Here is an 11,529-nt window from a genome sequence, read left to right as displayed (position 1 = left end):
CATGGAAGAAAAAGAGAGAGAGAGAGAGAGAGAGAGAGAGAGAGAGAGAGAGAGAGAGAGAGAGAGAGGGAGGGAGAAAAGGAAAGGAACAAGGAAAGAAAAGGAAGTAACAAAGGGGGCAGCTCCTGCAGCATAAACATTAGAATCAGATACTTGGTTTTGAGTTCTAGTGCTAGTTATTAGCCATGAAATCTTGGATAAATTAATAACCTCTCCATGCTCCCATTGCCTCATTTTTTTCATTGCCTCATTTTGAAATGCAAATAATTATAATTACTTCATAAGGGTCACTGTAAGGACAACCTGGATTAATTTATGTAATGAATTTATATAGTTCTTGGCCTATAGTAGATGCCCAAGAAATGGAAGGTATTATTGTTGTTGTGTTACAATAATATTTGCTCTTGTGCTCTTAGAAAGTGAATTCAAGCCAGGCATGGTGGCACACACCTGTAATCCCAACACTTGGGAAGCTGAGGCAGGAGCATCATTGCGAGTTCAAGACCAGCCTGGGTTACAAAGTGAGCTTAAGGCCAGTCTGAATTGCACAGCGAGACCCTGTCTCAAAAAAAACCAAAAAAACCCCCAAAAAACAAAGAAAGTGAATTCATCGGTTGTTGTAAAACCTTGAGATATGCTGGACATGGTGAAACATGCCTGTAATTCCAGCACTTTGGAGGCTGAAACAGGACGATTGCTGTCAGTTCGAGGCCAGCCTGAACTACATTGTCTCAAAACAAAACCAAATCAAACCAAAACCAAACACCTTGAAGTATGATAGTATGCCTTGTAAATGAGATAAAGTAGAACATCCTCTAAGAATTTAGTTAATAAAACTAACAAAAAGGAATCACCAAAGGACAGCTCAAATGTACAGAAATTTCAGTGTAACCAGTTTGAAGTTACTGCCATATTTTAAGAATCAAAAAAGTTGTTATCTAACCATAGTAGAATAATACTTAGTTTTTAACTTTATGAACTTTATGACTTAGTTTTTAAAAATGAGGTCAGGCATGGTGGCACATGCCTATAATCCCAGTAACTGAGAGGAGGAGGCAGGAAGATCTTGGTGAATTCAAGGCCAACCTAAACGACAAAGTGAGACTCTGTCTCAAAAAACAAAACATACAAAAAAGATTTTAAAAAATTGGAAGACCTGATGAAGTCCTTTCAATGTCCCAATTTATAAAAGACTGGCATGAAAAATATCCAACAGTTCATCACCACCATTACGTCTTAAAAGAAAAAAAATATTTTACCATTAAAAAATAACAAAAAAAAAAAGAAAAGAAATAGTGCATTTCAAAACAAACACAGTTCTTCACATAAGTCTGATAATCTAGGGAAATATTTCCTTTCCTCAAAAACAGATGAAAGTGTCCTTAAAGACAAGCAACAGTCTCTGATCCAGTCCTTGGGATAAGAAAAGTCACAGAGGCAAATTTTGGTGTCACTGTTTGTCTAAGGCAAAGCACCATCCTATCTAACTTTGACCTACTGTTTCCAGTTATAACACCATTTCTAAAGAGAAGAGAAATGTGGGAAATTTAGGCATTGTTTTTGAGTACTTCTGGTTACTATGGTCATGAAAAGTGATAGCATATTCACTGGACATGTTTCATGGATCTGCGCTGGAAGGCCCAAAGGTCAGTGGTGGAATCTAGAAAATCTGTGCCCTCGGGATGAAGGATCTGTGGTAGCAGGCTGAGGGATCTGCACTGGAGCCAGGAAGCGACGCTCAATAGTAAGAACCAGAGCTTCCCTGAAACCACAGCCATCCTTAGCAACAGTGAGGTCCCGAGTTCCTCTGATGATAAGGAAAACTGAGTTCCCATCAGAAAAGCCAACATGACAAGCTTCTCCAGAAGACTGGCAGTGCACCATCTTCCCCTCCACAATCAGGAAGTGATGCTCAAAGTGAGGACCAGAGGTCTTCAAAAGTGAACTGAAGCCATTCTCAGCGACAATAAGGTCCTGAGCTCCTTGGAGGATGAAAACAGCCAAGTTCATCAGGAAAGCCAGCATGACAAGCTCCTCCAAGAGAACCAACAGCTCCTTACAACTTCTCTCAGCTTTCAACAGGCTCCTAACAGCTTCTATCAGCTCCCAACAGCCTTTTTTCTTCTTCTCCAGTTCTGCCTCCTATGCTAGTGGCAACAATCCTCAGGTGGGCCTCTCTCACTGAGCACCACTCTTACTCAGTTTATCAGTTTAGCTGGATGTTATAAATTGACCACCAGTTGTCAATCCACCATGGATGTGCTAGCTTGAATATAATTAATTTGATTAAATGGTTATACTGAATTCACATATTGAAAACCACATAGTAAGACATTATAAATATGAGTAAGGTTGTATAATTATAATTATTGGCAGAACCAACAAATGTTTCTCATGTGATAATCAAATTCATTTAATAATTTTCTGTAATCTATATTGGTTGGATAATTATTGACCACCACAATCAAAAGTAAATAGAGAAACTAGGAAACACATAAAGTTAGGTGTGTTCATTGCTACTAGAGTCTCAATGCTACTAAATCCCTTCAGATGAGAGAGCAAGGAGATATGTATGTGCATGCTAATCTGTGTCCATACACATAGTGATAAATATTTCTATATGTAATCATGTGTATATACATTAAGCATGAGTTCATACTGATGTCTCCAACTCTAATCCATTTAAATAAACATAATATGAAGTTAGATATGCCCTCTACTTCAGATACAATTCAATTATAAATGGCTTGTATTGCCATTTTTGAAACTGTGACAGAGAGGGGTTCTACTTCTGCAAATAGAATACCCTCAAGTACCTTCAAATACTAAAAATTACTAAAAAAGAAAATCGTCATGCTTATGAGACAGTCTATGAAAATCTTTTAATTTATGAATAAGTATAGGGCTTCTGGGAGGAGACTACATGATGGGGTATGTAAAATATCATGACTCATCCCCTGGTCACATTTGAGCAACTGGAGTCACTCTCCAGACTGTGGAGGACCACGTAGGTGACTCTCCTTGAAAGAGGAGCAATTGCCTCTATTTTGGCTGAGTCTGACCCTATTTCCATGTATTGAGATGTACAGAGCTGGCTAGGACCCTTTCCTTAGCCCTTCAATTGGCTTTAAGCAGTGCATATTGGTCTAGCTGAGACGCTGATGGTAATCTTTAGAGACGGTAGGCATGTTTCTTGGGACACCCCCCCCCCCCGCCGGTTGTTCCCAGGAGTGAGAGTGAGCGGGGATGAGGTGGGATGGGTGAGCCAATGTTCCACGCTGACAGCTGGGATTGAGCCTTGGGAACAGAGGCTATGACTTCCTGGGTCTTGAAAGATTACACATCAGAGCTGAAGCACTGACCCCAAAACATTAGACACTATCTCAATTGTGTTATTCAGATTACTCTTTCTGCATATCCTTTTCTCTGCATATGGCAGAGGTGATTTCAGGCTTCCTATCTAGCCCAGCTCATGGCATTCACGTACTTCCTGCCACTCTTACAGTCACTCATCCTCAAGCCACTCCCTTCTTCACAAATGAATAAAATACAGGATTGGTCCTGGGTATAGGCCTTTGTTCCCGAGAGCCATCATCATGGCTGGACTTAGGACCCCTTGGCTCCCCATAACTACAGATATGCTCTAGTGCCTTTGTTCTTTGCATGGGTTGCGCTGGAAGTTGTAGATTGGAATTAACTCACTAGAATTCCAGTGACTTTTCATGTGATTACAAATACAAACATGTATGCTGGGCCGTGAGGAGGACTGGGAAGGGCTCTCTATACAGACTACCTCCTTTTCAAAACCATTACCATAGGTTTTGCTTGTCAAACCTCATGCCCAATTTTAGCTTTGCCTGCTCTTCCTGAGCCTTTCTCTTTAGTCCTACGAGGACTCTGTTCACAGCAGGAAGACTTTTGTAAAGAAATACCTATTTTTAGGGGCTGGGGATTTAGCTCAGCGGCAAAAGTGCCTGCCTGGCAAGCACAAGGTCATGAGTTCGGTTCCCAGTAGCGGAGAAAAACCAAAAAAAAAAAAAAAAAAGAAATACCTATTTTTAAGAAAACAGCACTATAAAGAACCTAGAGAAACAAAAACAGTGTGCATATTAAAAATGACAAAAGCAATCTAATTGAGTATAAATTCTCAAGAGGACCAGGACATAAGTTCTAGGAGGTGATGTGTTGCCTTGTGCTATAGACAGCTCTGTGCTGGGGGTTGACATTGTTGGAAGGTAGGGTGCCCTTCAGTTAAATAGAGACATGTAGGGCTACATTTATTGGTTGTAAGAGATCTGTTCCAGCTAAATTCTAAGGAAACCATGAAGACACAACTGAAATGCTCCCGAAAACAATTGGTAGTCCTAATGGGGGTGGGTTCCCAAAGCTAGGAGACTGTCCAATAGCTAAAATGAGCTTTTCCCCAACTTCCTTTCCCTTGTTTCAGTTGGTGTTGGATCTTCTATCTTCTATCTTCTCCTGGTGGAGACATAAACAACAAAGAGAACTGTTTTTCTACCAGTTGCAGATGAGTTTTTGCCCTTTGTACTGGTTCCTGCAAGCACTGCTACCAGACCCAGAAACATAAGAGAACCTGCTTGGAAATTGTCCAGTACCTTAGCTTTCCTTTTAGCAGCTTCCAGCTCCATGGGTCACCTGGCAGAGTTTAAAAAAAAAGATCAAAGTCAATTTTCTTTTTTCTGCCACTTAGATTAAAAGGTTGTGTGACTTCAACCCTAGGCAAATGAACAAAATAAGTGCGAGAGATGGACACCCTGAGGTTCCTTTTTCCGTTTTTTGCTAGTACTGGGGATTGAATCTAGGGACCTGCCCCTAGCCCTTGTTATTTTATTCTGAGACAGGGTCTCCTTATGTAGCCCAAGCTGACTTCGAATTTGCAATCTATCTCAACTTTCTGAGTAGCTGGGATTATAAGTGTGCTCCACCACACCCTGTTTTGGGGTTCCTATTGTCCTACCTACAACTCTCTTTTCTCCTGTACTACCTTTCTTTCTTTTTCTTTTTTAAATATGGTTAAGAATTTTATTATCACAACTCTTGTGAAAGTTTAAATGTTACAGCATGGTGTAAACACTCCACTTGGGAAAGAAGTGATACTTCTTCCCCTCCAAGAGTTCCTCCTCCCGGTTCCTAGGAGGTCTGTTATTGACAGTACCCTGCCCACATAGAGTGGCAGGGTACTCTGGGGAATGCCTGCATGTGCCAGGCAGGGTGAAGCCAAGGGGGGAATGCGAACCCCAACCCAAATGGAGAGATATTTATGTATGTTTTTTATATATATATAAGAAATTGGCATCCCAGGCAACACGATTTCCACCCCCATCACTCTCCCAGACTGATGGGTTGGTAGAGGAAGCAAAAGGACTACTCTGCTGAGGTCTCAGAATTAAAAAAAAAAAAATTCTCCTCTTATTTGAGCAAACATTTGATTTCAACTTTGAAAAGTGAAATTTTGTAACAATTACAAGCAGAGAACACTATGCATATAATAGTTGTAGGATAGGGTTGAAGAAAAAGGGATGCAACAGGGTGGAGTAAAAAAAGAGAAAACAAATTAGAAAGATGGAGACTTGCAGTATTATCTTGTCCAAAAGAAAGACAGGTTAATGCAGCACTAGGGATTACTCCTGTCATATATTTACTACTCCTGCCACAGTTATAACTGAGTACAAAATTAGATAAACAAAAACATATCAGATATTACAGTAAACAAGAGACAGAAATAAGCTGGCAACCATACAGAATTTAAAAAGACTGTGTACCCCATCTGTGCTGGCTCCAGAGTACCTCCAGGGGTAGGCAACAGGCACAACGCAGTGACAGGAAGAAGCCATTCTGCTCAGTCTCACCCACAACAGTGTTGGGGGGCGGTGGCTTTCTAACTCTCTCATGGGCCAATCTCACATAAGCAGCCCCCAAAGCAAAGTAGGACAAGCCCATACACCATCAGTCCTGTTGGTGCCACTGCACAAACTATCTTCCAGCTCTTACCCTTCAGTCAGGAGTATGTGGTCTCAGTCGTGGAGGAGGTGCTACCCATGGGATCTTCAACTCCTCACTAACTATGAGTAAAAAATAAAATTCAAAGAATTCTGAGATCACTTGAGATCCTTCCTTATCAAATCAATTGCCAAACACTGCAACAGATTTCACTGGGCATTGCTTCTCATTCCACTTGTCTACTTACACCACGGGTTTCTAAACTGTGAAACCGCTTGGGAAGGAGTGGGATGGTAACATCTAGGGCTCAATCTCCTCAGATAATCACCCCAAATAATCAAGAGCTGATCACGAGCTCTTTTACAGAGACAGGCAGGTGGAAGGGAGCAGTTATGGACTCATTCAATTCTGTTTGACCATATCCAGAAGTCCTAGGAAAGTTCTGTCTGAGTCTTGACTCCTGGCCTTAGCAGTGGCTGGAGTGTACTGGTGCACACTCCCACTCCTGTACTACATTTTTCTGAAGGCTACAAGTCTTGTTTTGTTGTGCTCGGCTCCCAATCTTCTGGTAGATAGGAAACCCTGCAATTATCCCCAAGGGGCAGAGATGCAAATATGTACACCAAGCACCTAAAGAAGAATTTGTAAGTTGTCTGTTTTTCTAACACAGAGATATACATATACACTATTCTTTTGGATTTTAATTTAACTTTACCCTTGGCTTACAAAATGGATGCAAGCTGTAGAAGTATGTCTTGGTAAACAAGAAGCAAGTTCCTAGAAACTCTACTCTCAAAGAACAATGTTATCAAGTTTTCCTACTCTTTTTCAAACTTACCGAGAAAGTGTTGGGTTCAATATCATCAAATAGACTTTAAAAGTTATTACATACATGGTAGATTTCTATGATTGTTTTTCAACAAATAACACTAAAACGACAAACGCTAATATCAGGAGCTCCGTTGTTACTTAAGCAACGAAATTGGTCCATATACTTGGAAAGACTGGGAATTTCTGCTCTTGCCTAAAAGTCGCAGCAGCTGCTGGGAGTCATAGTTTGTCCTTGCCTGAGAGGAAGAAACACACGTAGTCACAACCATCCGAAGGGGCGGTGCTGGGGTGTAGGTGCTAGGAGGAGTTTGTAGTGAGCGACAGCCACCGCATTTCACACAACCTCGGCGTTTTGGTCAAGTAGGAGACTTCCAAACCTTGGATGTAAATTTAGAACTACTTGGGGGTGGAGCTAGAGTGTCGGAAAATTTGGGAATTCTGATTGGTTCGCGCCCCTGTCTGTAAGGTGATTGACAGTCCCCGCCACTCCCGGCCGCTCCTTTCGGCGCCGCATTCCTTGCCCCCGCTGGCGAGCGCCCGCCCAGAGCAGTGAGAGCGCGTGCGCGAGCGGCCCGTGGCCGTGGCCTTGCCCGCCCGCCCGGCTGCGCACACTCGCAGTCAGTGGGCCCGCGGGGAGGCGGCGGCGGAGGTCACCGCTGGGAGGCGGGGCGAGGCAGCATGGCAGCCTCCTTGCGGCTCCGGGGAGCCGCCTCCGGCCTCTGGTACAGGAGTCACCGGCCGCGGCCGGCAGCTGCCAGCCTTGCAGCGGGTAAGGACCTCGCGCCTCGTTTCCCTCACTCCCCTCCCCGGCTGCCAGCTTCTCGCGACCCGACCGATGTCTTTTCACCGGAGGAGCTGCAGTTGGGTTGGGGTTTTACAAAACAGAATTTTGGCATCTTCTGGCGCCGCATTTCGTACTGTTGGCACTTCCTTTCTGACGCTTCCTCATCCGCGCTCCGGCTGTGCGAGTCGGTGTGGTTGGGGGGACTTAGGAAGAGATGGAGCCGGGCTTAAAAGTGAAGGGAGGAGCATTTGGGTCTGGGGTGTGCTGCTTTAAAGTTAGGGCTCTGAGGACCCCTGGAACAGCAGCGGGGGCGACCCGGCACGCACTGGGGGACCCCGGCCTTCCAGAGCCGCGGGGCTGCACCCTGAGTGCGCGCGCCGTCTGGCTGCAGGGCCCAGTGTGCGATTAGCCACCTTCGTCGGGTGGGATGGGCATATCCTAGCATTCCGGCGAAGTTTGTCACCCTTGACCAGCAAGGCGGGTTGTCCCCTTCCCCCTTGCGTAACTGCTACCTGAAAGTGGCACTTCTGTCAAATTATTAACCAAATACTTTGAAAAAGTCCTCAAAATTGTGGCCAGAACCTATCCTGACACCCCCCCCCATGTTAAGTTATGGAAGCTTACTAGGGGCGTAGGAAAAGGCAGTGTTCAGAATTTTATGAAGATCCACGGAGAGAACTGATGTAGTCTTTAATTTTCACGTGAGGAATCTGAGCCTCCTTGAGTAAGGGAAGTAGACTATCTTCAGCAAGGTCTAGAAAGTTGTCCTTGATTTTTCCTTATTCCTGCATTTTCCACAAAACCAGTGTTCCCCTTTAATGGAAAAATTGCCTAATTTATGGGGACACTGCCCTTGTGTTTCTGTAGAAGTTTTGAGGTTTTTTGTTTGTTTGGTACTGGGAATCAAACTTATGACCTTGCGCTTGCCAGGCAGGTGCTGTGTCGCTGAGCTATATCCTCAGCCCGAAGTTTTGAGTTCTTTCCGAGGCACCATTTACAAGATCATATTTAGGATTAACAAAAAAGCCTTGCGGGGTGTAATTCAGCAATAGAGTGCTTGCCTAGCAAGTACACAGTCCTGGGTTCTATAACCAGCTCTGGGGGTGGGGGAAGCCTAGGTATTAAGTTCTTTTCTAAGCTTTGCATGAAAAAAAAACCAGGTTGGGCATTGAGTTCTGAATAGTTTCGTCTTGCCCCTCAGGAAAATTTATGTATTTCCTTTCTAGCTTGAGAAAGGCAGCCTCTGTGTAACGAAAGATAACAGATGCCTGATACAGAGTCGTAGTAACAAGACAGAAATTCACAAAATGTATTTGAGCTACAAAAGGCACTTCCCACTTTGATGATACTTTTAAAAAACTGGCCAGTTTTCCTCAGTACTAGTGGGATCACCAGTTTTCACATGAATGCGTAGTTCTTTCAGATTTGATTAACCAAGGAAGATGTATTTACTGTTTAGTGGTTTTACAAGGTGTTGTAATGATATCTTAATGAGCCCATGATGTAGCTTTTAGAGTTCTTACATGGTAGAAGAATTTGAGGCTTAAAACTATATTTTCCTCTGTAATCTGAAAGGTCTTACCTCACAATGCTTGCTAGACTACTTTGTCCTATGATCTTGTACTTTAGATTTTTTTTGGCAGATGTAAGAATATAGATTTATGAAAAATTTCAAAGTTCTTTGGTGGTGAAGTATTTAAAACACCTCAGTTGTTTTTTACTTGATAGAAGTGTTTTACACACTTCTGTTAAATTTAGTTTACTGCCAAAGAGTTAAATTTTTTTTGAGCTTTGACTCTGAAGAATAAACTCTACATACAAGTTTGGAATCTAGGGACATTAAGAAAAAGAACCATATTCAACTAGTAACATTATTTAGGTGTTCTAAATTCTGTGAGATATTTGCCTCCATGGTATGTTTAAAATGTTTGTACTGTATGGATGGTAATGTAACAAAGATCCATATCATTTATTTATTAGATCCAAAGTTTGACAGTGAACAGCACATAGTAATATTCTTTCTTTCTTTTTTTTTTTTTTTGGTCCTTTTTTGAGATAGGATATGTGTAGTTCAGGCTGGCCTTGAACTCACTTTGTAGCCCAGGCTAGCCTCAAACTTGCAGTGATCCTCTTGTTTCAGCTTCCCAAGTGCTGGGACTACAGGTATGTGCCACCATGCCCAGCGTATATTAATATTCTCATAGCATTACATAAGAAATAGGAAAATGAGAAATATACTATGCATACACATTGCCTATTTAATAAAAGTAAATTTTGTATTTTAAAAGATAATTAACTTCAGTTTTAGATTATTTTTGTACAGACTAAAAATCTGTGGTTGTACATCCTCCATACTTCTTGTAACTCACCATGTATATGGAAAAATGTCTTCTATTAGGTCATCTTAAAATTCCACCTTTGCCCAGCCAAAGGTGGAATAGGAAAATTAACCAGCATCATTTATAAAAGAGGTGATGCTAATTTTGTTATTAGTCCCTCTTTTTTTTTTTTTTTGGTATGAAATGTACTTTCAAAGCAGTTTAACTAGCATAAATCAAATACACAATGACATTTTTTTCTATTAACTTTGGCCAGGGTGGCACATAAAGTTCTGACAAGTTGCATGTGGTCCTGGGACTAAAAGTTGATCTTGAACTTGTGAAATTTCATTATTCACAAGTTTATTTTAAGGATAAAATAAGGATAGTCACAAGTTTATTTTAATATTTAAGGAAAATATTTATTATTAAAATAACTTGATCCAAACTATAAGGGTGTTCCTAGAGCAGGTTTTCACACTTCGTTCAGTAACTTTTGGTGTTTTTTTTGTCTTTTTGAGAGAGGGTCTCACTATGCAGTTCAGGCTGGCCTTGAGTCTAGGCTTGTCTTGAACTTGGAATGATCCTCCTGCCTCAGCCTCCTGAGTGCTGGGATTACAGGCGTGAGCCACCATGCCTGGCATAGTTCAGTAACTTTTAACAGTAAAGAAAATAAAATATTTCTATCAGACGAGATCAGGCGCTTCAAGGTGGTATGGCCATAGACAAAAGTATTTCTATCATACATCATGTAAGTGTCTATCATATATTATGTCCTAAAACATATATTATGTCCTCTGTCATATGATACATGATAAAATAGATATACATACAATATAGGTATACAATACAGATATATATGAACCATATATAGGTATATGATAGAATAACATAATGTTGCATATACACTGGTCCCCCTTATCAGATCACTCACATTAACCAGTCTGAAAGTATTAAATAAAAAGATATTTTGAGAGACTACATTTGCATAATTTAAAAAAATTGCCCTATTTTATTATTAGCTGTGTTAATCTCTTGCTGTGCTTAATTTACAATTAAACTTTATTATAGATATGTATGTATAAAAAAAACAAAGTGACTTGCACTATCCATGATTTCAGAGGAGGTCTTAGAAGGTATCCTGCTTGGATAAGGGGATAAGGGGATAAGGGAATACTACTGTATAATATAATCTTATAGTCCTGTCTAACAAAAAAATGCATTGAAAAGATTAGAAGGGCTGTGGTAAACCTTACAGTGACTTTTATATAGTGACTTCCCCCCTGTAACTTGATACTTTTTTATACTTTCCAGTTTTCAGAGTCAACATGTGTTACTTTGATAAGGAAAACCACTTTTGGAAACATAGAATAATTGACCTATTACCACCTTTTGCATTTTGAACCTTTGAGTAGACTGATTTAAAAAAATTTTATTTTAAAGAGAAAAAAAAGTAAAAACAATAGGAGAGTAACAATGGTTAATAGATTGTTTATTGTTATCTTAATTAGTTACTCAGAGTGCAAGACATAGGCATTTAATTGTCCAAACAATATTAGCACAAACTTTTTTTCAATGAACTAAGAGAAATTAGTATTATAACAATTTTAACTATCTTGTGTATATATATATTAC

At 40.9% G+C, this 11,529-nt stretch overlaps 1 protein-coding gene and 1 long non-coding RNA gene across 2 annotated transcripts in view; one reads left to right on the top strand and one right to left on the bottom strand.

Annotated features, from left to right (window-relative positions):
• Positions 1–7,015, bottom strand: part of LOC102009360 — a 22,505-nt gene extending 15,490 nt beyond the window's left edge. The window contains exons 1-3 of the long non-coding RNA XR_001232714.1: positions 6,800–7,015; positions 6,013–6,083; positions 4,617–4,656 (exon numbers count right to left, since the gene is read on the bottom strand). This is a non-coding gene — a long non-coding RNA (uncharacterized LOC102009360). The remainder of the gene's footprint in view (positions 1–4,616; positions 4,657–6,012; positions 6,084–6,799) is intronic.
• A 328-nt stretch (positions 7,016–7,343) lies between these two features.
• Hibadh (3-hydroxyisobutyrate dehydrogenase) overlaps positions 7,344–11,529 on the top strand; it is a 113,863-nt gene continuing 109,677 nt past the window's right edge. Inside the window, exon 1 of the mRNA XM_005377465.2 lies at positions 7,344–7,561. Coding sequence (XP_005377522.1) covers positions 7,471–7,561 — 91 coding nt within the window. The 5' untranslated portion in view covers positions 7,344–7,470. The remainder of the gene's footprint in view (positions 7,562–11,529) is intronic.

This window comes from Chinchilla lanigera, unplaced genomic scaffold (assembly GCF_000276665.1).
Source record: "Chinchilla lanigera isolate Chin_1 unplaced genomic scaffold, ChiLan1.0 scaffold00009, whole genome shotgun sequence".
In the NCBI taxonomy this organism is placed as follows: Eukaryota; Metazoa; Chordata; class Mammalia; order Rodentia; family Chinchillidae; genus Chinchilla; species Chinchilla lanigera.
Note: the sequence above shows the minus strand (reverse complement) of the source record. Positions and strands in the feature narration are given on the sequence as shown.